Source organism: Alosa sapidissima, chromosome 2 (genome assembly GCF_018492685.1).
Source record: "Alosa sapidissima isolate fAloSap1 chromosome 2, fAloSap1.pri, whole genome shotgun sequence".
NCBI lineage: Eukaryota > Metazoa > Chordata > Actinopteri > Clupeiformes > Clupeidae > Alosa > Alosa sapidissima.
The window spans coordinates 28738515-28762815 of record NC_055958.1 but is presented as its reverse complement, the minus strand read 5'-3'; the positions used below and the strand labels follow the sequence as shown (position 1 = coordinate 28762815).

General features: G+C 46.0%; 1 protein-coding gene across 6 annotated transcripts in view; it reads left to right on the top strand.

The window, feature by feature from the left end:
• The window catches only part of tbx15 (T-box transcription factor 15), a 33115-nt gene extending 13843 nt beyond the window's left edge, over nucleotides 1–19272 (top strand). For 2 of the 6 annotated variants that reach the window (XM_042084111.1, XM_042084108.1), the window contains 7 exons: nucleotides 3245–3416; nucleotides 7116–7151; nucleotides 11286–11453; nucleotides 12472–12536; nucleotides 14228–14233; nucleotides 14431–14528; nucleotides 16708–19272. In XM_042084111.1, coding sequence (XP_041940045.1) covers nucleotides 3245–3416; nucleotides 7116–7151; nucleotides 11286–11453; nucleotides 12472–12536; nucleotides 14228–14233; nucleotides 14431–14528; nucleotides 16708–17555 — 1393 coding nt within the window. In that variant the 3' untranslated portion in view covers nucleotides 17556–19272. The remainder of the gene's footprint in view (nucleotides 1–3244; nucleotides 3417–7115; nucleotides 7152–11285; nucleotides 11454–12471; nucleotides 12537–14227; nucleotides 14234–14430; nucleotides 14529–16707) is intronic. The other 4 variants (XM_042084112.1, XM_042084110.1, XM_042084109.1 and 1 more) reach the window with 3 other exon arrangements.
• Nucleotides 19273–24301: the final 5029 nt, after the last annotated feature.

The following is a 24301-nucleotide window of genomic DNA, read 5'->3' as shown; positions in this document are numbered from 1 at the left end:
AAGCCAAACAGCTGTGGGACCCAGGCCTCCAGGGCGGCAGGGCACAGGAGGCAGCAACAGCACAGTCCTCCATCTCCTGTGGGGAGCCCAAGGGCCTCGCTTCCCCATCTGTGTGTGTGTGTGTGTGCGTGCGTGTGCGCTTGTGTGTTTGTATGTATGGGTGGATGTGTTGTGGTACATTATAACCCAAACATTGATCAGGATTTTAATGACCATGACTTCAAATTAGGGCTAGGAAGTATGTAATATAGGCATAGTTGTGTGTGTTTCTGTATCTGTGTGTCTGAGTCTGTGTGTATGTTGATGTGTTTACATCTGTTTGCGTATGTATGTGTTTACTTGCGTCTTGTGTCTGCATCTGTGTGTGTGTGTACATCTGTGTGTGTGTGTGGGTGTACATCTGTGTGTGTGTGTGTGTGGGTGTGTGTGTGTGTGTGTGTGTGTGTGTGTGTATGTTATTTTGTCTGTGGGTTCGTGGCCTGACTGAAGGGTTCATGTATGCTGTTATTTGGTGGATGAGTGGATGAGTGTGGTCTACTGATCTGCTCAGCTGCTGATAGAAAGGTTCATAACCTTGTCAAATATCATAGTATGCTGCATGTAGGACACTACCGGCTCATTCATGACACTGTAACCCAAGCAGATGCCCCCCCCCCCCCATTTTGAGCTGGGTTTTGCTGAAGGTTTCTTCCTGTTAAAAGGGAGTGATGACGTGCCACTCTGGCTTTAGTGCTTGTTGTCAGGGCTTCAGGCACCCTACTCAACCTATTCAGTGTTCTGCCATCTCTGTGTTCTACTCATCCTTCTAAACCTATTCAGTGTTCTGCCATCTCTGTGTTCTACTCATCCTTCTAAACCTATTCAGTGTTCTGCCATCTCTGTGTCCAACTCATTGTTCTAAACCTATTCAGTGCTTTGCCATCTCTGTGCTTTACTCATCGTTCTAAACCTATTCAGTGTTCTGCCATCTCTGTGTTCTACTCATCGTTCTAAACCTATTCAATGTTCTGCTATCTGTGTTCTACTCATCCTTCTAAACCTATTCAGTGTTCTGTCATCTCTGTGTTCTATTCATCATTCTAAACCTATTCAGTGCTTTCCCATCTCTATGTTCTACTCATCGTTCTAAATGTAGAACAACTCTCGTGCTCTTGCCGTTGATGAACCAGCTGGATGTGTGTGGTGATGCAGTGGTAACGTCTCCAGTTGTCGACGCAGGATCAATTCCTGCCGTTGCGAGTCCGAGTCGCTTTGGATGAAGTGTCTGCTAAATATCAGTCAGTTTTACATACCAGTCCCTCAATGTTGCAGCTCAGTGCACACAGACATGGGGTGCGAGTTTGACAGTGTATTTTACATGTGCACTGCGACTAGAGTGAAGTCAGACGCATCAAATTTTCTTCAGCTGAACAAAGAAAAAACTGAAGTAATTATATTTGGTAAAAATGAGGAAAGACTTAGGGTTGCCACTCTCCTTGACACAAAAGGGTTGAAGGCAAAGGATACTGTTAAAAACCTTGGTGTATTAATTGACAGTGATCTAAAGTTCAACAGCCACATGAAAGCGATAACTAAATCAGCTTTTTACCACCTCAAAAATATTGTCAAACTCAGAGGGCTGATGTCAAAACATGACTTAGAAAAACTCATTCATGCATTTATCTCCAGCAGGGTTGATTACTGCAATGGACTGTTCACAGGCCTTCCTAAAAAGACTATTAAACAGCTTCAGGTGATACAAAATGCAGCAGCTAGGACTCTAACAAAAACTAAAAGAACTGACGACATTACTCCAATTCTTAAGTCCTTGCACTGGCTTCCAGTAAGTCACAGAATTGACTTTAAAGCACTATTGCTTGTTTATAAATCAGTAAATGGAGCAGGACCTAAATACTTGTCAGACATGCTTCAGCAGTACACACCTTCTCGTCCTCTCAGGTCCCAGGTGAAAAACCTGCTCGTAAAACCTACAGTTAGAACTAAACATGGTGAAGCAGCTTTTAGCTGCTATGCGGCTCAGCTGTGGAACCAACTTTCGGATGACATTAAAAAGGCCCCAACTGTAGCCAGTTTTAAATCTAGACTTAAGACCAAACTGTTCTCAGACGCTTTCTGCTAACTGTGCCGAGTTACAAATTCTGAATCTGCCTCGATAATTATTCTACTTTGTCTTTTATTACTTTTTTTACTACTTTTGCCTTTGTTTTTGCTTACTAATTATTCTTTATTTTTAAATGATTTTACCTTGTGTTTTATGTTTTCTTTTTATTATGATCTTTACCTTTATTATGATCTTTACCTGATTTATTATGATCTTTACCTTTTAACTATTCTTTGACTATATTGCCCTTCTATGCTTTTATTTGTTATTATCGTTTGGTTTTGTTTATGTAAAGCACATTGAATGACCTCTGTGTATGAAATGTGCTATATAAATAAACTTGACTTGACTTGACTTGACTTCAAGTGGGCAGAGTCAGGCCGAAGTTAATTAATAAAAGACAGATAGTTAGTTCAGAATTTAACACTGGTTAATTAATAAAAGACAGATAGTTAGTTCAGAATTTAACACTGGTTAATTAATAAAAGACAGATAAATAGATCAGAATTTAACACTGGTTGCATGTGATTGGTTTATTCAATTTCACTTCACCAGAGAGGTCTCGCCCATTTCATAGTCGCCGCCTTGATGTAGCTTCTGCTACCTATATTGCTGCCGAATTCGGGCCCAGTATGTTCATGTTTATCCTGCTGGATAACCCCAGTGGAGGGTCTGACAGGGAGGCTGACCAAAACGTCTCCTGGAATATTCTCTTTAAATGCAAAAGTTGAATGCAATGTTTCAAAGGAAGAGATTAACATTTTCATGCATCTATATTTTGGAACTGAGATATTGGCAAGTGAGGGTGCAAGCAACGGAAGAAAAATTGTCCAAAGCACCTTTATAAAACAATTGTAGCGTATTTATATAAAGAGGGAGCTGTGAATATAAGTGCATCTCATGTACTCAAGAGATTATGTGAGATCACTGAGGGTGTTCGGTACTTTTACAGTAAATTTGTACGGATCAGTATGAAGTTAAAAAAGTCACTTCATCATTTTGAGGAAGTCAACGACTTTTCTTAAATATTCCAGTGAGCCATTTGTATAAACCTTGAATTTGCTATGCTTTATTTTTTTTCTATGCTCAAAAGCATAATTCCAACCTTAATCCTGACCCGTGCCTTGTGTGTCTTCTGTGCAGGTATGTGTACCACAGCTCCAAGTGGATGGTGGCGGGCAACGCCGACTCTCCAGTGCCCCCGCGGGTCTACATCCACCCAGACTCGCTGGCCTCTGGGGACACCTGGATGAGACAGGTGGTCAGCTTCGACAAGCTCAAGCTCACCAACAACGAGCTGGACGACCAGGGCCATGTAAGCAAACCTGCCAGCCTGACACACCTTAACCTGTTTCTCACCTGTTTCTGGAGCTGTGTTCCAGCCAATCAACTGCATACAGTCACTCCACTCATTCAATCACCCAATCACCTCATTGGAGCCAGTCAATCAACCAACCATTTTATTCCGCCCATTCAATCAATTAATCATTTCATTCCATTTATTCAATCAACCAATCACCTCACTCTGCTCATTCAACCAACGTTTTGCTCTACACACTTTTGTCCTCTGCCTTCTAGTGGATACCACGTACGTTAAGATGGCAAACTTTTATTTTTGCTACCTAGTTTAGACCAAGTTAGAGCTAACTTGCAATGCAACTTGCCATTGGTAGTTAGCTTCAATTAACACCCGGTCAAAGATGGCAGCTTTGGTTCCTTTTTGTAGGTCGGTATGAAAACCAACAGCCAAACCACCCCTTTGTGGTCTTTCACGCCAACTCTCTATAATATACTACATATATATTCTGCAAAATAAATATTAAGGATGTTGTTATGCAGTCTCATTATGTTATAGGGAGTTATCAGCTCATTCCTTATTTCTGCATACACCTATATGTAGTGAATAGATGTCCCAGTTAGTTACACATACTCATTCAGTGTGAGTGTACTTTGTAGATCCACATTCTACATTATGACAGCAGAGCAGAAAACACAGCTCAGCACTTAATTAAGCACTTGTAATTAAACACTTTCTTAATTAAGGAACACCTGCAATGATTAAGAGGCTCACTACTGAGTGTTATTGGGCTGAAAAGCAACAGCTCTGCCTCTTCCATAGAAGTGCTGTCGGTTTGTCTGTTTCATATCAAATGAAGCTAGTCTTTGCTGGAGATTAATATAGACTCGCCCATTTGGTTTACAGTAAATGCAGCATGTGTTTTGAGGGCACTGAGTCATGCAGCTCAAAGACAATAGCAGACGGAGAAGGAGTGGTATTCTCAGACAGTCCCTTGTCCTGTGTCCCATGGTGTGCTGCTGAGGAATACAGCGAGCTTCTTCACGTCGCGTTCGCTCCCCACTTGAAACGTGAAAGTCCTCATGACTGATTTTCCCCGTCCCCTCCCTCTGCTCCCGCTCCGATGATGGAGCGCCCATTCGCGTGAGCGACTGGAGTTGGCGAGGCAGCCCAGAGTTGCTATTTCTAGCGACAGCTCTCTCTCCCTCCACTCCGCTCCATTCCAGGGAGCCGTCATGCTGTGTCGCCATGGATACCCACCACCATGGTGACAGTGACTGAGAACAACAATGTGGTGCGGCCGATCTGTGGCCCAAAACCGCGAGGGCCCGTGCCCCCACATCGAGGACGGCTGGATGCGCCGGTCTGATCTGGCTGTCGTCATTTGGGACAGGGAACAACTCCAATACACTCTTCTCTTTCTTCTCTCTCTATCTCTCTATTGCTGTTTCTTGTCCTTCTCCCTCCCTATCTCTCTCTGTCTTTTTCTCTCACTTTCTGTGATGGCGTGGCTGCCATGGATCGTTTCAAAGGAGCAGCTCTTGGATTACTGGGCTGATGTTCAGATCTGATTAGAGGGAGGATAGATGGGCCGGCCTCTGCCATGTTGATGTTTACTGCCGCTTGGACCGCCAGTGGTGAGCATGTCCTCGGAGCGATGTCGCTGGTGATAAGCTGTGACACAGATACGGCGAGAGATGAGGCTTAGGCACCAGCTCAAAGTGAAGGAAGAGCTTCGCCAGACTGGTTTGATTATCTTCTTACGGACATATTTGCAAAGCCTTCTCAAATCTATCATTACGGAGGCTCAAGTCCCCATTGGGGGCTCGGTGTGGGGAGCTGAAGTTTCTTTTTTATCGATGAACCCTCCGTTTTTTTTATTATTGGTGAACCCTCTAAACCTTTGAAAGTGATTGAGTGAGACAGTGTCTCAGTGTCTCACTGTCTAGTGTATGATTCAGCTCCTCTCTCCAAAATGGCCGCTACAGACTCGAATGTGTTGGGAATGACTGTCTGTTTTTCCTCATGTCTGTACTGCTCGATCATTCTGACATATACAGACAGGTTTGGGCGTGAGCTATATAATGCAACGACTAGCCAAGCCAAATGTCGGGACTGTTTTGGGGTTATTTTTTTGGTCCGACCGCGTCTCATAAAAGTAATTTATTCGTCTGCAATGATGGAGAGTGGGAGTAAAACCTGCTCTGTGGTGATCCCCTGCCACCACCTAGTCATCCTCTTGTTCACACACCTCTCCCTCCTCATCACTCAAAATTACTCTAAAAAGCTGTCAACTTTCATTACGGATCTTGTTACAATACAGACATAATAAGTACATAACAAGTCTTTGGAGAGGACACTGTTCGCTCTTTTTGGTACTACTGCTGTTGTTTTAGCTTCTGCTGATGTCTTTGAAAAGGCAGACGCGCTGCATTATATGACCCTATCCTTTTATGATCATTAGCTGTATTTAATGTACCCGGAAGACAAACACATTCTGCTCTTTGCTTGCTGAAAATGACAACAGCAGCCATATTTCTCCCTAGCCACTTCTAGAGTAGAAACCAATCGGGTGGCTTAAGGTGAGGGTAGTAACTGACTGAATCATTGTGCCCTGCGTGCACTCAGAGGTTCACCTTCAGCATGTGGTCCCAGTAAGCTGTGCGACGAGTCACCGTGTACGGCTGTATTACACGCATTATGCCCAAATACCCCCGACATGTGTTCCAGCCAGGGCCGTTGGGGGTGGTTGGATGGCCATGGGGGTCACTCTTGGCAGTGCCCACACAGGCTCAATTTCACCCCAGGCTGCCAGTGCAGACCATGGGGGTGAGGTCAGCTAAGAATATCCAGCTAACTACAACATGGCTATAATCCTTCCCCACAGCCCAGAGCAGGATGTCAGGGATGTCTTCCCAAAGCTCGGATAAAGGCCTCATGCCTGCCCCCCCCCCCCCCCACTTCATTATTCACCAGTGAAACAGCTTTGCTACATAGACACCTCCCAACACTAAGAACTTGTGACCCACAGAACACAAGCCTGGATACACCCCCCCCCCCCCCCCCCCCTCGGTCCCCCATGCCCCTGCGCCTGAGAGTAACACGTGCGATGGACAGGCGAGCGGGGTCGGGCTTTAGCGATGCGGCTTTGGAAAGCTGGGCGGTAATGCGCCGAGCATTTACCCCTGGCCAAACCCCACAGAACACCCAGGCTGATGGAAGGGTGAGGGGGCCTTAGCCTGGACTCTCTCATGCCCAACCACAACCCCCCCCCCCCCCCCCCCCCACAAACACACACACACACACCATGACTGTGGTCCCTATTGGGGCATGTAGGAGGAGAGAGGATGTGACAGAGGGAAAGGTTAAGATAACAATCTGTGTGAACAGGTGGAGGGTGCCCACAAATAGTAAATATTCAGATTCTGATTATTCTTTTTGGTTAGTTTTTTAAAAAAAAAAATGTTTTTCTTTTCTCAATGGGTCCCAGTTATCCTGTCCACTCCAGTCTATCAAAGATATTGAAAGAGAGGGAGAGAAAGAGAGAAAGGGGGGGGGGGGGGTGGATGAAGTGGAGGAGGAATGCATGAATGGTTTGGCCTTGTGGTAATACATGTTGTGGGTAGTGTGCAAAAGGGTGAAGGTTCCAGAATGTGACATTTACTATTCATGTTTTTTTCCCTGGTACCCCCCATGTCGATCCTCTTATGGCACCAGGGAAGAGCTGAGGGCAAAGAGCAGAAACCGGCAGAGGTGAGGAGGTGGAAGGTGCTAGAATATCAAATTTACTGTTACTGTTTTTTTCTTTCCTTTTTGTCGCTGGGATTTTTTTTTTTTTTTGGTTGTTGGACGTGTCTGAGTGACCCCCTTGGTTTTGTCCGGAGGGCCCAGGGGAAGACCGGCTCACTCTGCCCGTAATTAGAAGCAGACTTTTGGGCCGTGGGGCAGGGGGAGACGTGGGCCTCGGATCCGGATCTGATGCCGCAGCGGCGCTGGTGTGAAAACACGCCTGACGCGTTGCTTCAGTCTGCATGTTGCTGTGTGTGTGTGTGTGTGTGTGTGTGTGAACATGTGTGTGAACGTGTGTGTGAGTGTCAAGGTCACTGCTGTTACACATACACTCTCTTTCTCTCTCTCTCTCTCACACACACACACAGAAACACACACACTCACATTCTCACAACAGTACAAAAACAGAGTTGTGCATTCACATGGACGTATTAACGCATTCCACATAGTTTTCTCTGTTTCACTGCTTTTGTAAATATTCCCTGTCTCTGAAAATGCACATCAAATAAGGTACACACACACTCAAAAACAGAAAAACACACCATGTGTTTCTTTGCATGCAAGGCTCAGGCCTGGAGAAGGCCTTTAATGTGCTGATTTGCAGCAGACGAGCTGGCCTGGCCTGGCCACTTCTAGAGAGCCAGATCCTGTGGCAGCTTTTAAATTGGGACTCACAGTTCACTGAGCCCAGAAGTGGGATCACACACACACACACACACACACACACTCACACGCACTGACACACGCAAATGCATACACATACACACATACACATACACATACATGCACACTCTCACACACACAAACACACACACACTGACACACACAGACGCATACACACATACCGTATTTTCCGGACTACCGGATTTTCCGTATTCTTCCGGCTCCTGAGTATAAGTCGCATCAGTCAAAAATGCGTCATGAGCAGGAAAAAAACATATATAAGATATATCCACTGAAAGAAAATGCCATGTGGTAGACCAAAATGTATCTAAAATGTGGAGAATACAATGCAATCAAGCATTTTGGGCAATGAGTCACAAGCTGGCAGCAGATTAAATGCTCACGAGAGAGAAAAAGATGCAGTTTTAAAAGGAGGTGACTGAAGCAAGCAGGCGATAGGCCTATAGGCCCGACGGTAATTGTAAAGCAATTTACAAAAGATTCACTGAACAAATGCTGATGTGGTACATGAAAATGTAGATAAAAATGGAGTGGAGAATGCAATGCAATCAAGCATTTTGGACGATGTGGAGAGACAAGCCGGCAGCAGATTAAATGCTGGAGAGAGAAAAAGATGCGGTTTTAAAAGGAAGTGCAGACCGAAGCTGCTGCAAGCAGGTGATATTTAGAAATATATTTCACAAAATCCAAGACCAAGAACAGACAGACTATGTAGGCTAACTGGACACATTGAGGCCAAAAATATTGAGAATTCTACAGGGAATGTTACTGAAGACGAATGAGTGATGGCAAGAGGCAAGCAGAAGGAAAGGCTGACAAGGGCGCTAATTGTAAAGCAATTTACAAAAAAATCACTGAACGAAAATGCTGATGTGGTACATGAAAATTTTGCTAAAAATGTGGAGAATGCAATGCAATCAATCATTTTGGACGATATATTGGCACAGGCTGACAGCAGAACAATTGCTTGGCTGGCCTCCGAGAGAGCGAGAGAAAAAAAGATGCGCATTTAAAACCAGGGTCTAAATTCAAGCGCGGGATTGCGGGTATTGCGAATAAATTATTACTTAGTATTGAGCATAAAAATAAAAGTCCCGCAAATCTAGCCATCATAATGCGAGAAATTCCCACACATTTTACAGCGCTGTCTGACATTAATATAATAATGGAGCGGCCTGAATGCAGGACTATTGACGGACCAACTCTGACTTCAATTGAACCCCATGCAGAGACACACACGCGCGAGCAGGACCACTTTGGGGGTGCCTCTTTCTCGTTACTCTCTCTCTCTCTCTCAGGATTTGTCACCGCTGAAGTCAAATTATAGTGCTTCAACATCAACCGCTATCGACAGGAAAGGAAAACAAACATTTAGCGATCAGGAACCGTCAGGAATTTGGAACATGGATGACTTCTCCATTTGACGTTCGATTGCGGACGTGAACAGACAGCTACAGACACGGAGCGCACAGTAGGCCTACTTTCACTTTCTGTGCGTATTCATTACGTGAAAAACAGCGATCAAATATTACATGGCAGTGAGTGTTGTTTTCAAATGTTTTCAAGCTTGTCTGATAACGAGTGAGGAATGTTTAGGAGACTCGTAAATCCTCAAATTTAGGCTGAACCTTTATTTGGCCATGGCTTGTATTCGAGTCAGCTATATAGTCCTTTATTTCTTGCGTTTTATTGTGAGACAGGCCTACTTTTCATTTGGAGCGGCATGGGTAGGCTATCAAAAACAGATGTTCAATTTGAGATTTAATTTACGTTTGGACTGTTTGATTATATTGCTAAATATCGAGACTGATGACCACTGAAATCTGTGGGGTATTTAATGGCTTACTATTAAGTTTCATGTAGTGTCGGGATTTCGATTGCCATCCACTTATTGCGAGATAAGGTATCCGCGCTTTCATTCATTCATACATGTGCTAGGCTGCAAGGGAAACCTTATTCCATATAGCCAAAGAGGTCTAAGATAGCCTAAATGTAGTTATTTTTAAAAATATGCATGATTTACTTTTTTATAAAATTCATAGGCTGATGCCTGGCAGCAACAATTGTGTTTAAATGTAGGTTACTGCTTCAGCCTCTAGCTCAGAAGGGGGCGGCATGTGACTAGTAGCTTGAGAGCAATGAGAGCAACGTGTTGGAGACTTATGGTGTAGGACAATGACTTTTCATTGGCAACAATACCAACCAACAATATAAAATATTACAAATTGAAACAAAATTATACTGGCTTTTATTTGTCCAAACCTGAGGCCCTGCTATAAATAGAATCCCGGCCATAATTTGACGATTTAGGTATGCATGTGTGTTTCAGGCATAGTACAAGCACTAATCTCTGACTGAAAGTGCACAGGACTTGTGCATTTGAGAGCGCTCTCTCTCGGCTGTAGACGTAATGTTTCATGTAGGGTTCATGTCAGTTAATATAAATTAACATTTAAAAACATGTTCAATTATATATTTTTTTCATATATAAGTCGCACCTGACTATAAGTCGCAGGACCAGCCAAACCATGAAAAAAGGTGTGACTTATAGTCCGGAACACACATACAGAGGAACACATAACCAGAAATATGCATAGACAGACAGACAGACAGACACACACACACACACACACACACACACACACACACACACACACACACACACACACACATACACACACACATACATACACATTACCAGGCACACTCTAGCACATCAGCATGCGTAGATGTAAAACCGCAGATGTCCACCCATAGCCAGAAATATATGTTCCGTGTAAGTGCTGTTCACACGCAATAAGCGTGGGTGTCCTGCCTGAATGATACGTTTCCTCTCTGCATGAGTGCAAAAACATGCTCAAGATGTACACACACACACACACACACACACACACACACACACACACACACACTCACTCACTCACTCACTCACTCACTCACTCTGCGCAGGTTCATGGAATCTTAAAATCCTTCCTCTCTTTTAACACACTCTCTCTCTCCCTCCCTCTCTTTCTATCTCTCCATAAATCTCTCTCATGCACACGCCACTTGCCCAAACATATTTTTCTCCCCATTTTTTTTTTTTTAAAAAGACAATGTTATTGAAAGCCATATATTGTGATAATATTGAGTGTAAGACTGTGAATTTAATGTACATGTTAAATACTGCAGATATTGGCAGAGATGGACACACACACACATACTCACTCACTTTTACACACACACACACACACACACACACACACACACACACACACACACACACACACACACACACACACACACACACACATGTGGAGAACACACATCCTCACACATACAGACACACACACACACACACACACACACACACACACACACACACACACACAGCTCCTCTAATCGCAGCGTCTGTCTCGTTTGTCCCTGCTCCAGATCATCCTCCACTCCATGCACAAGTACCAGCCACGTGTGCATGTGATCCGGAAGGACTTCAGCAGTGACCTCTCCCCCACCAAGCCTGTCCCCAGCGGCGACGGGGTCAAGACCTTCAGCTTCCCTGAGACTGTCTTCACCACCGTAACAGCCTACCAGAATCAACAGGTCAGCGTTGCATTAGCGTACATGTCTTTTTGTTTGTTTTTGTTTTCTTACACTGTTACATTGTTTTGATTTTTAAACTATGATTTAATATAACTCCATTATTCTCCATTTATTTCAATTGTCAATTTCTCCATACTCTTTTGTTTTCACTTGTTTGTGTGGCTGTCTCTCTATCTGCTCTCTCTCAATCTATGTCTCTTCTATAGACTTTCTGTCTGTCACTGCCTCTCTTGTTCTGTCTGTCTGTCTGTCTGTCTGTCTGTCTGTCTGTCTGTCTGTCTCTGCTTGCCTCACCCATGCCATATGTGCTGCACATTTGACCATCCATTTTGGAAATCTCACAAAATGTGTTATCCATCTGGAGTTCTCCAATTAGATTCTGTGTTGCTCAAAAGTCCTCCAATTAGATTCTGTGTTGCTCAGGAGTTGGTCCAATTGACAAATCAGGTCCTCTGTACCTCAGCATACTATCCAATGAAACGACACAGTTTATATGTTCACTCCTGAGAAGCAGCCCCCTTTTTTCACCAATAGGAAGTGTGGGAAGACTTAACAGACCTCACGTTTAGGTGGATTGAAATTCAGGCACAGCTTTGCAATCTAAATAGCTGTGTACTGCTGTAAGAATCTTCTAATCCCTGTTGCCTTCCAACCTCAATGTCGAAACAACAGTGTTAGTTTGCCAAGAGTAGCCCACCCATGCTTTGAGAGTGTATACTCCAGTGCTTCGCTTTGAGCCTGAGTGCCTGCCACAGTTTTCAATCAAGTGCTGTGGTGGCACTTTAGGTATGCAAGTAGTGGTAACGTCTCAACCATAGAGAATGCTTTAAGGTTGGATGCACCAACTGGGCTAAAAGCCTCTTAAAAATTACAGCCCCGGGTTCTCCGTTTCAGAAAACGATTGGAAGTGATTTGCCGCTAATTCATGTCAGTGATGTTGAGCATTAGTTGTTGTGATTTATTCAAAGTGAACGTCATTGTTTTTTCTTGCTTCCTTTTTTTTTTTTTTTGCAAACAGATCACTCGACTGAAGATTGACCGTAATCCATTTGCAAAGGGATTCCGCGACTCAGGAAGAAACAGGTATGTTGTGGTTTCTGCAGATCCATGATCTTAGGTACATAAATCCTCCCCAGCTTTTGGGGGTATTTCGCATATGCTAGTTTGCACGCTCCCCTTAATATGGAAATAATCCTCTCGGGATGCCGCTTAATCCCATATGCCGCTCCACATAAAATCAGCCTCCGTTGTCACTGCCAGGAATCCACCAATGAGTGAGTGCGCGATAACGTCATATGATTTGGCTCAGGCGTCCGCGTCAGTCTCTCGCGTCCTTGTGTGCTTTTCTTCTTCTTTCTATCTGCGCCTCTATCTGTCCATCTATCTCTTCCCATTTGTCACTCCTCATCCCTCTCTCTGTGACTCCCCTTCAGTGCCTCTCATTCTCCCCCTCCCTTCCTTCTCTCCTTCATTCCACTCCTCCCCACCCTCTGTCTTTCTTTCTTTCTCTCTCCCTCTCTCTCTGCCCCGCGCTCGTTCGCCATAAGATGTGCGTCTGAATTATCATATAACGAGGAGAGGGCCGCAGCAGACCCACAGCACATGAAAGCGCCTGTCCATCTGGAGTGCATTATCCACAAAGATATTTGAGACATCTTTTTTCATTTTTCAAACAATAGAGCGCCTGATTTATGAACTAGCGTTAGATTTTCATTGCAGAAAAATAGAGATGAAACGATTACGCAGGAATAAGATATTTATAGGGAGAAATGTGCATTCATCCACACACATACCCCAATTTAGCATAATTTTACACTGCGAGCAAACAACTAGCTCTCATTTCTATTTGCATCTATGCTGAGCGAAACACTAATGCACAACCACTGAGCTAAGTAGAAGGCCCAAGGACTGCATAGGCTACATTTGCCCATCTAATTGCGAAATAAATGACCATGTCCAGTTATGAATCAACGGCACAATAAATCCTCCTCATCTATGGGAATTAAACGATTACTGTCTGATTTTTACGGATATTACCATAGCCTTTGGCTGCTGATTGTTATTCTAAGGGTAAGTTAGCAACACTAAATACTTTGGGGCTGAGTGGACTATGGGGTGGGGTGGGATGGGAGGGGGCATTTATTTTGCCCTTGTACCCCCCTATCCTGTTATGAATGAGTGTAGTTATGACTGAAGGCTGTGTGATTAGCGTGTCTCGCTAACGAGCAAGGCTGGCTCGAGAGTTACGGCCCTTAAAATAACACGGGTGAGGTGGGGGCAGGCGTGGGCCAGGGCTTGGGTGTGTGTGTGTGTGTGTGTGTGGGGGGGGGGGGGGTGGGGGGATGGTGCTCTGGGCTCAGGCCCAGCGAGGCGCAGGAGAGTAAATCACGCAGGAAGGAGAGCCGTGTACGGATCCGAGATGAAACGTCACCCAGATTTATGTGCATAGTAAAAACCTGCTCCCTTTTACTGGCTGCAGTTTCCTCCAGGCCTCTCTCACTCTCTCTCTCTCTCTCCCTCTCTCCTTTGCCCCTCTCTCTCCCTCTCTCTCTCTCTGTCCTTTTGTCACTCTCTCTCTCTCTCTCTGTCTGCCTATACCTTTATGTATATTTCATTCCTTTTTCTCTCTGTCTTGCTGTATGACTGTACCTGTCGCTCTCTCAATAATGACTTCTATCACTCATTCCCTCATCCTGTATGTCTGTCTGTCACTACATTTCTCTCTCTCTCTCTCTTTCTGCTGCAACTCTCTCCACTCTTATTGCCATCTGCAGCCTTGGGTAACTTTGCTTGTGACTTTCTTTATGGCTTAATATTCACTGGCTAAAAGCATTCATTTTATTCTCTTTGCCCCGTTTCATTCTTTTTTCTCCTTTTCTTTGCTCTCTCTCTTGCGCGCTCTCTCTCTCTCTCTCTCTCTCTCTCTCGCTCTCTCTCTCTCTCTCTCTCTATCTCTCTCTCTCTCTCTCTTGCCCAGAACTGGTTTGGAGGCCATCATGGAGACCTATGCATTCTGGAGACCGCCCGTGAGGACTCTAACTTTTGAAGACTTCACTAACATGCAAAAACAGCAAGGTGTGTACTATTCGCCTCTGAACTCCTCTGAATTCTGAACTCCTATCTCTGCAGATGACCCTTCAGCAGAGGTCAGTGCATTAAATCCCCACTGATCAGAGCCAAGAGTGTGTTTGTATTTGGGCTGTATAGATGCATGAGCACATGTCTGAAGGTTTATTTGCTAAGCAGAAGAGAGCTTTCAGGCCTGCTCATAAGGCCTCAGCAGGCATGTCTTTGAATATTCATTATGTTTACAACAATGGTTTAAAAGAAACCCAGAAAAACATTTGCTATTGTAATCCATTCATTTCCCTCGACATTTATTACTTCACAGCAGCTTCAAGACGAGGAGAAAAAAAAAAGCAAAAAAAAGTAACAAAAAAATCCTAAATAAAAAATGGCTGCCCCCCCTTTCTTTCTCTCTCTCTCTCCCTCTCTTTCTCTCTCTCTCATCATCTGCCTTGTTGCTCATGCTGTCTCTGCGCTGACCTTGGCCGTGGTAACCTTGGTCGTGGCTAATATCAGAGGGTTGGCCAAGTTAAGGAACTGACGCCGCTTATATCTCCATCCACTGTCGCCTTTGCTCGCCAGCACGGGTCAGGATGACGCGAGCCGTGAGCGAGGGACCGAGTGTATTTTGTCTGAGTGAACATCTGTTTGTCATCAGCGGCCTCTCTGAGTAGATTAAATGTTAATTAAAGTCCTTGCGCCACTGATGAACTTTCACTGCTCTTTTTTATTATTTATTTTTTTTTGGTGGGGGGGGGGTTAAAAAGTGTTTCCTCTCCCCTTCTCTGTCCCTCTATTGTGGATGTTCGTAATCAGCAGGTCCCTCAGGCAAAACCAGCAGGCTGTGTGTCACCCCTCTGCTCCGCTACGGGGGGAAAACATGACATCACTGCCGTGTCTCTCCCCCCCTTGGCCAATAGCGCGCCAGAGCACAGAGGGGGAGCCAATCGCTCGGCTCGCCGTTATCCAAGTCATATGGAGCCGTAGGAAAAGCCGGAGCCAAGAGTGCCTCCTGGTCTTAAAGCTGTCCAGAACCGCTGTCTTTTTTCTCTTCTCTCTCTTTAGTTTTTATGTGGAGAATCAAGCTGAAGTGTTACAGAGTAAAAAGAAAACACACACTCACTCACACGCACACACATAGACACACACAATATGAACCATGGCCAAATTCTCGTTAATAAAGAAATATGCCATTGATACCCCACAGCTATCCATTCGGTTCCAAAAAGCTTGACTGATTCAAGGTGCGGTAGTGCCAAGCTTGTCTTTTATTCCCTCGAAAAGAAAAGAAAACTTTTTTTCATCTGACATACGTTCATGCGTGCCTAAATTATGAATGCTGGATGGAGAGGGCAAGCTGTGAGCTCTGTTGACCAGACATGCGGTGCACCAAACTGAAGCCACATTTGCGTTACGACGTTAAAGCCACGCTTCCTGACGGGCCGAGCGAGTAAAGAGTTCTAGCCTCTATTAGCTTCGTTAAAGCGCTGTCCAAAACACATAAATACACAAAAATGTTTCTCATTTCTGTTCAAATAAAATTTACTACTTAGCCTTGCACAAAAAAACGAAAAAGTAAAAACACGCAAGCTGGGCTAATCTCAAACAAAGAGTGCTGCTGTCAGAGGTCCGAGGCTGTAGTCTCCAGTATGCCCGCGCCGTGAAAGGGGATGTGTGCCAACCGGGAAACAGAGCAGCAGCTCTGTCTGGCGGAGGAAGGGTAGGGTTGTGCCGGGGCTCCTCGCGGTGCAGAGACGCTGAGACGGCCAGCCCTCGCGCTCCGAAACAGGAGACGCGGCTCGGAGTGTGATTGTTGGCCTTGGCCCTTGTTTTTGTTTCAGTCCATAGAGATCTGGCCTTCGCCTCATAATTGCTTTTTCTGATTCTGTATTTGTTTCTCTCTCTTTCCTCCCTCTGTCCATTTTTTCACTCCCCATCTCTCCCAATCTATCAATGTCATCACTCCCTGTCTCTCCCCGTCTCCCTTTCTTTCTTTATCTCTCTCTCTCAGTCTCTCTCACACACACTCTATCTATCTATCTATCTATCTATCTATCTATCTATCTGCATGTCTGTCCTCTTTTATTCTTGTATAATGTTTCATATAAATTTATGAAGAAAGTTTTCCTATTAACTTCTCTCACTCATGTTTATCTATTCCCTTCCTCTCCCTCTCTCTCTCTCTCAGGTGGCAGCACAGGGACCTCTCCCACCACCTCCAGCAATGGCACCCCGTCCCCATCCGGCGCGGCCCACCTGCTCTCCCCGTCCTGCTCCCCGCCCACCTTCCACCTGGCCCCCAACACCTTTAACGTGGGCTGCCGCGAGAGCCAGCTCTGCAACCTGGGCCTGTCCGAGTACCCGGCGTGCGCCCGCAGCAACATGGCCGCCCTGCAGGGCTACGGTGGCCTGGCAGCCGACGGCTCTTACGGCCGCCTGCAGACAGCAGGGGGCGGCGTGGCGTCCGCCCAGGCCTCCGACTCCTTCCTGCCCCAGAGGACTTCCTCCCTAATCGCCGCGGGCATGCAGGGGGGAGGCGGCGGCGGGGCCGGCAGTGGTGGAGGAGGAGGCGGTGGCGGCGGCGGATCCAAGATGGACGCCTACGGCGGCCAGTTGGCGTCGTTCCCGGCCTCGCAGCTGCAGTACGTCATGCAGGCGGGCGCAGGGTCCGGCTCTGGGTCATCCTCATCGCCCGGCTCGTCTCCGTCCTCAGCCCACATGTTTGCCGCCGGTGGTCACCACCATGTGCAGCAAGGCTCCTACAACGCCTTCTCCCTGCACAACCCCTACAACCTGTACGGATACAACTTCCCCACCTCGCCGCGCCTGGCCGCCAGCCCAGAGAAGCCGCAGGGCGGCCTGCTCTGCTCCTCCTCTGGTGGGGCCGGGGCTTTCGCAGAGCGCCAGTACCTGCCCGCTGGCGGGATGGAGGGCATGCACATGATCGGCAATCCCGCCGGTGGCCAGCAGGGCGGCGCCACCTGCGACGGCCGCCAGTACGGCTCCTCCTCCCAAATGTCCATGCACATGGTGTAAACGGCCACCGAGAGAGAGAGAGAGAGAGAGAGAGAGAGAGAGAGAGGAGAGAAGCGACAGATCGGCATTCTTCCATCAAACGGGTTGTACGTTTGGGAACGATTGCCGTCACCCCCCCTTTAGCAACCCAATGCCCACCCACCTCAATCCAATCTCCAACCCCACTGGGATACTCTGTAAAAGCAACAAATCAGTATGGACATTGTCTCTCCTCTAAAACAGTTATATAACACTATGGGTGGGCCATGGGAACCAGGGGATTGAAGCACATTGCTGTGTTTTTTGTGATTTTTTTTAGATGGTGAAATTCCAAAGCCGTGTTTATTTACTGTTTGTTTGTATAAAAAAGGTTAATAACTGGCCTTTTAAAAAGGGGACATATATATAAAAAATCATCTCAGTACATACATGTATGTGTTACATTTTAATCAGTGGGACAGTGTCATGTTGGGAGGAAGATTGTGATATTTAAATAGCTCTTATATTGAAATGTTTTCAAAATGGATGGATTATGTGCAAGCTCTGATGGACTTTTTTGACCCCATCCCAACACAACATTTCTCCTGAACCCAGTAAAAGAGGGTACAAAATGGTGGAGATCCCCCTGAAGTCTCCAGGGAAGTTCTTTATCCTTTGGAGGAATGTGCAGATTTTAACCCACATGGATCTCTTATGGTGCAATAGAGACGGTGAAGCATCGCAGTGGGGTGTTCAGGGAATACACCCTACCGGAAAACCACACACACACAAACACACACACACACACACACACACACACACACTCTCTCTCTCTCCTTAGACTCCCGTTGATCTGACAGAGATACAGAGGGAGAGAGAGAGAGACCGACAGAGACACTTTTGCTCCTGCTGATCTGACAGAGAGAGAGAGAGAGAGCGAGACAGACAGACACAGAAGTAAAGAGAGAAAGAAAAAGAGAGAGACCAGAGAGCACTGTTGGGTTTTCGGTACATAAACGCTACCCCATCTGAGTGCTGAGCTGACAGTCTTTTGATGGACACAGTTAGTGGGTTCGGCTTTTGGCGAGGGTCACATGATATGGATAGAAGAGAGCGCGCGGGGCATCGGCCACCTCAAGAGCCCGACCGCTGCAGTGACTGATCACAGACTAGTGGAGTCACAGACGATAAAACGGCTTCAACCATGAAACTGTGAGTGACCCTGGAGTCTGAGCCGCCGGGCTGATTCTCTGTGGAAGGAAGAGAGGAAGAGAGCATGGCAAAGAGAGGGAAAGAGAGAGAGAGAGAGTGGGGGAGAAAGAAAAGAACAAAAAAGACTATATGCCAATGGTGGCTTTTAGATTCAGTGGGTATGTAACAGATTCTCAAGGGAAACCCTGGGAGTGTTGATACCCTGTTTTGAGTGGATGATATTTTTAAGCATATTACCAGTGATGAATGCACGCAATACAGTAAGCTTTTAAGTTGTTGTGTGAAGAAAAAAATGTAAGGTTTAGTAGGAAAAACAGAGTTATTATGTTTTGGTGTGTTGTAGATAAATGTATTTAAGTGCCACGCAATAATACAATTATATGGCCAGTTTTTGGTGATGTTACAAAACAAATAGTGAGTAAAAAAATAATACATCATGCAAGAAAAAGAGAACAGAAAAAAAGTAAAACTATTTTCAGAGGCCTTTAAAGAACTGTAAATACAAGTGCCAAGCACAACAAGTTCAATAAACCTTTTAAGTCATTTACCTGGGTTTTAAAATGTTGTTTCTTTTCAGCGTGTTTACTTTCCAAGCATGATGAGACTGGAACAAGGTCATGAGCACCTTAAGTAATACTACTTTAAACAGACAATTTACTGCCCACTTGTTTGTCCTTCATCACAATATTTCACATTTTCAGAAAATTGTAGGCCTATGATACAATTATGATATATTACATGATAGGCCTATAGTCCCACAAAGAACTGCGATAAACTGGCACATACAGGGTGTTCTAATGTCTCTATAAACACACATGTTCTTTATGAAAATTCAAAAACTGATAAATAAACATCACCTCATATTGAAGGCTGCTTTTGATAAGGAGAAGCAGGGTTTGATCACATGGAAGATGGTGTGTCCCTCTTTTCGCCGTGACCCAGCATATAAATATGCCATTGCCACCTGCACTCACAATCACGTAAGCGATCGCTTTCTTGGGCAATTCCAACGTCTCAGCTTTTTTATATCTGTATCTGCTGTTTCCAGTAAGTTCGCAATATGTATTTATGATCAGACCCATGTTTGCTCTGCAGTGCTCCTCATTATCGACCAACAGAGCGCGAGTGATTTAACAGCACAATCAGCATCTATTACATGGATGTCCTCAAAACCAAGCTTTTTTCCCCCGCACGGACCGTTTTCTTTTTCCCCCACGGCTCCTCGGAATCACCTCCCATCAAGCGTTCAGTTCCAGCCATGAAATATCATATCTGAATGAATCATCATCTGAAAATGAAGGGAGTCGAAGACCGTGGAGACATCACGCTGTATTGAAAACACCTGTTTTCCAAGCTGCGCTCCTCGAATAATCACTGGATGTACCGTGGAAGAGCGCATGATTTCATAATTTGGCTGCCGTCCATCTATCTGGACATTATTTCCAATAATTATTTGCGTTTATTACTCTAATATGCCGTACACGTGTCTCTTTTGGCGTTTGGAAATCAGTCGCTTCAGGTCTGCACAAATATGCTACATCTTAAAACAGCAATTAGCCCTTTCGAGTAGCCTATACAGGGCAAGAGGGCAGATAATTAACAGAACGCATGACATGGTATTATGTAAAGAGACCTTCTAGACATTGTGCATATATGGCTAAACAATAAAACAGACCACTTCTTAAGTAATGCATCGATCTCGCAATGACAAAATCCCCCAACATATTTTCACTCTTGGAATTTTCTTATAGAGGAATAAACCAAAAGTAGGCTATGTGAACGGCCTTTCCTCCTCATCTCATCTGATGGATTGAACAATGGCGGTGTCTCAATAAAATACATAAAAGTGGGAAAAATGAGATTCCAAACAAACTTAGACCAGACAATATTTATGAGACAATTAGACAATGGCCGTGGTGAAGTGTTTCAGGATGTTGAGTGACAGCGAGGCATCCCCTAACCACGTCTCCTAGCGACTTAAGCAGTTATCTGCCCCATGGGAACGACACTAGTTGGCCTCAGGCTAAGGATAACTAGAAAATGTCAGCAGGACGGCGAGAGAAAGGGCTGAAAAGGAAGACACAGGACTTCGTTTAATTGGGCAAGCCGACGTGTTTCTTCTGAAGGCTCAGGCAGCTGGTTTTAAGTATGGCAATATAAGACAGACTGATAAGATTTCTGGTAAACTGTTGCCCTCTTGTGTTTATCTACATCTTTGCTTTAGATTCCTGATATTTATCTTTATCAGTGCATCTCTGAGGGACTAGCCTGACACTACACATGAGGATGGATGGAATCAATCCCAAGATTACTTTGATGGGAGTGATTTTAGAAGCAGCCAAAAAGTTTGAATCCAAAAGCAAAGCTTTAATCCAAAAACAAAGATGTCTTTGATATAGTGTACATTCAACACGAGCCTCAGGGCGTGTGCAATTAGAACAGGTAGGTCAGTAGGAGTAGCAATATGACATTACAGAAATACACACAATCTTGCTTGGGATTCGTGTTTTTCAGTTTATGATGTGTCAAATATAAAAACAAAGGAAACAGAAACAAAGCAAACTGCAAGTATTAGTAAACAACACATTAAATGTTAAACTTCATGCGGTGGTAATTATCTCTCTGACTACTTGTATCATGTTATTTCAGATGTAAACAACGACTCTAGAAATCCCATTTCTTAGACACATTTGTGGTGATATGAACAGCAATTTAAACATCCAGCAGTACTGGCATATAAACCATGGCACTTTTAGCACATGGCCACCACATTCCAGTCATATTTCCCTGCTTTCAGAAAGGGCCTTGATCAGCCATTGCAATCTGTGTGGAGGCGGGGTTTCCGACCTGGGCTGCGACCTTTACATTCTCCATCAGGGCTTCGAACAGGAAGTGGGCTAGACGTCCGAGAGTCCTCATATCCGTCAAAGGTGGCTAACACACCCTAATACAAATGCTTACATGGATTTTTGATGGGAGAGATGGACAAATATGTAGGAGAGATAGCGTTGCAATAGCAAGAACATGTAAGAGGAGAGGTTTGTCAAAGGTTCATAAGAGGTTAAGAAGTTCGTCATCACATTGATTTTTCACTGAACTACCTAATGGAACAACAGAGTATCACAGTGCTGTGGTACTTTACCAGTGCTCATATAGACAGACCAGCTTTATTCACGCTTTTGCTTTCATTGGTAGATGAGAAGAGTTTGGAATCACAGCCAGGAACGTGTTTGAAGTTAAACACACTTACACTTCCTTTGTAACACACACACACGCACACACATACACACACACACACACACACACACAGACGCATACCCGGACACACACACACATACCCGGACACATACGTGTACATATACTCTCCCACTGCCCTCTCTGCCTTTAACCTCCAGCCCTGTTTTTCTGACAAGGAAAAAAAAAACTGCGAAATAAGACGCACAGGGTCAACAAGAAGCGATGGGGGAGCGCTTTTCCTTCTCCTGCCGGCGTAAGAAGAGACGTCTGCGATAGCATCAGAGTTCCCCTGGAGCCAAGTGGTTCTGATAAAGCGATAAGCCCAGATGGAGGCCAGGGGGGCCTGGGGGCCGCTCAACTCGGTCCAGCACGGCCCCCGTGGATGTGTCCCGTGCTGAGAACAAAGACGCCCCGCTGGGACGCTTCCCCGTCTAATGAGAGAGGTCCGATCCGAACGCCAGGGGCGCCGCCCGAGACGGGAGATCGGAGGAGGAGGAGGAGGCCCATGGGGTAGGGAGGTGTTAGCTGACCGAGATGGGGAAGTGGACCAGCTGGCCTGGTTCTGCCACTCGACCCGGGGACAGAGGTGAGAGGGTGTGAGTGAGCGAGAAAGAGGGACTCAGACTCAGGCTAGGGGTCGCAGGGCCTGTTGCATGGGGACTGAGTTGATGGAGTTGTTTTTGATGAAAGGAGGTGTGTGTGTGTGGGGGGGGGGGGGCACTGGCAGGGTTAGTAATATATGTGCTGGAGTGTATGGAGGCCACAGGCAGGTTGGGATGCAGAGAGAGGGGAGTAGGAGGGGGTAGATTTATATTTTGGACGGTGGGAGGATTGAGTTGATGCACGGATGTGAGACACTAAGGTGGAGGGTTGGGGGGCACATACAGTACTGGGTGGGTAGGTGGTGGAGGATGTGAGGCTGAGGTGTGTGTGTGCGTTTGTGCGTGAGTGAGTGTGTGTGTGAATTGTGTGGAACTCAAGCCATACCCCCTTCTGCAGTGAAACAGGTGTCCTCAACGACTTACCCGGGATCCCAAAATTGAAGGCAGCAGTTTGGTTTCTGACGGCCCTGGAACCTGAGCAGGGGCCTCCGACACCGGATTTCAATCAGGTGGCAGCAGGGAGGGTGAGGCAGCATTTAGAAACACTATATCGCATCTCCCAGCGTGATGAGTATCAACCCTTACACAGGCAATCAGCGCAGCACACACTATACCACCGCGCGCCTAATACCTCCTTATGGTGTATTAATACGGCCAGCCATGAGACATGGGAAGCAGCTGCCATTGCTTGATTGAGTGCGCTTTTTTGTGAGAACTTTGCGAAGTGTTGTTTGGGCAGTGTGTGTGTGTGTGTGAGTGTCTGTGAGTGTGTGTGTGTGTGTGTGTGTATGTGTGGGCGTATGCCAGGCCGACCGACATTGTGCGCAGCGATGAAAGGGGTAAATCCCCTCGCAGTAAATAAAAAAGCTAGTAAAAACAACACAATGCTTTTCGCTTTAGGGATTGGCGTGCCTTGGGCCCGTGCGGCGGCGGCGTCGGAGGCGGTAAAAGCGTCCGATTGGCCACACTCGTTAATGCGGGCAGGAAGTTTGTTTAACGGGTTGCCGTGACAGACAGCAGAGAGAGGGGGTGTGTTAAGGCGGGGTGGCGACGGCCGGTGCGAACAACCATCACTCAGGTCGTTTGCCACGGCGGGCTAATCCAGGTCCGCCAGTGAAATATTCCGGGAAATACGCAGCCAACACACATGCGCACGATAAATCACCTTTATAATGCTTGTCACATAAAATGTTACTGGGACCGAGGGTTTGGGCAGTGGCTGGGTGGTGTGTATGTGAGGGGGGTGTTATTGGCTGGTTTGGAAAAGGGGAGGTGGCTCAGAAGTGTGTCCATCGCATTACGACCAGCACGGCCCAGTTCTGCGACTGCCCCTCGGCCTGTCTCCTGGCGTGCTAAGTATAGCCGCAGCCGTGCGTGTCTGAATGCAGGTTACAGCGACAGCCGGTGCATTTTTCTCTCGAATGCAGCCCTCACCTGGAACCAAAGTGAGGTGACGAGGGCCTGTATGTGGCTGTGGCTAACCGAGCGCCCCCAGCCCTCCCCCAGACTACCCGACACCACTGCCAACACCGCTGCCGTCAGGATTCGAGGAAATTTCACGCCCGGCCTTTTTTTTTTTTTTTTTGGAAAAAGCTCTACGGTAACAGCCCCCTGACTGATTGTGGGGGGATCAAGGAGACGTTCTCTTGCGGTCACGCCAACCGCTGTTGTAGCCGCGGCGACACACACTAATCCTCTCTAACAGGGCCGCTGAAAGCCGCCTCACACTCGCACACT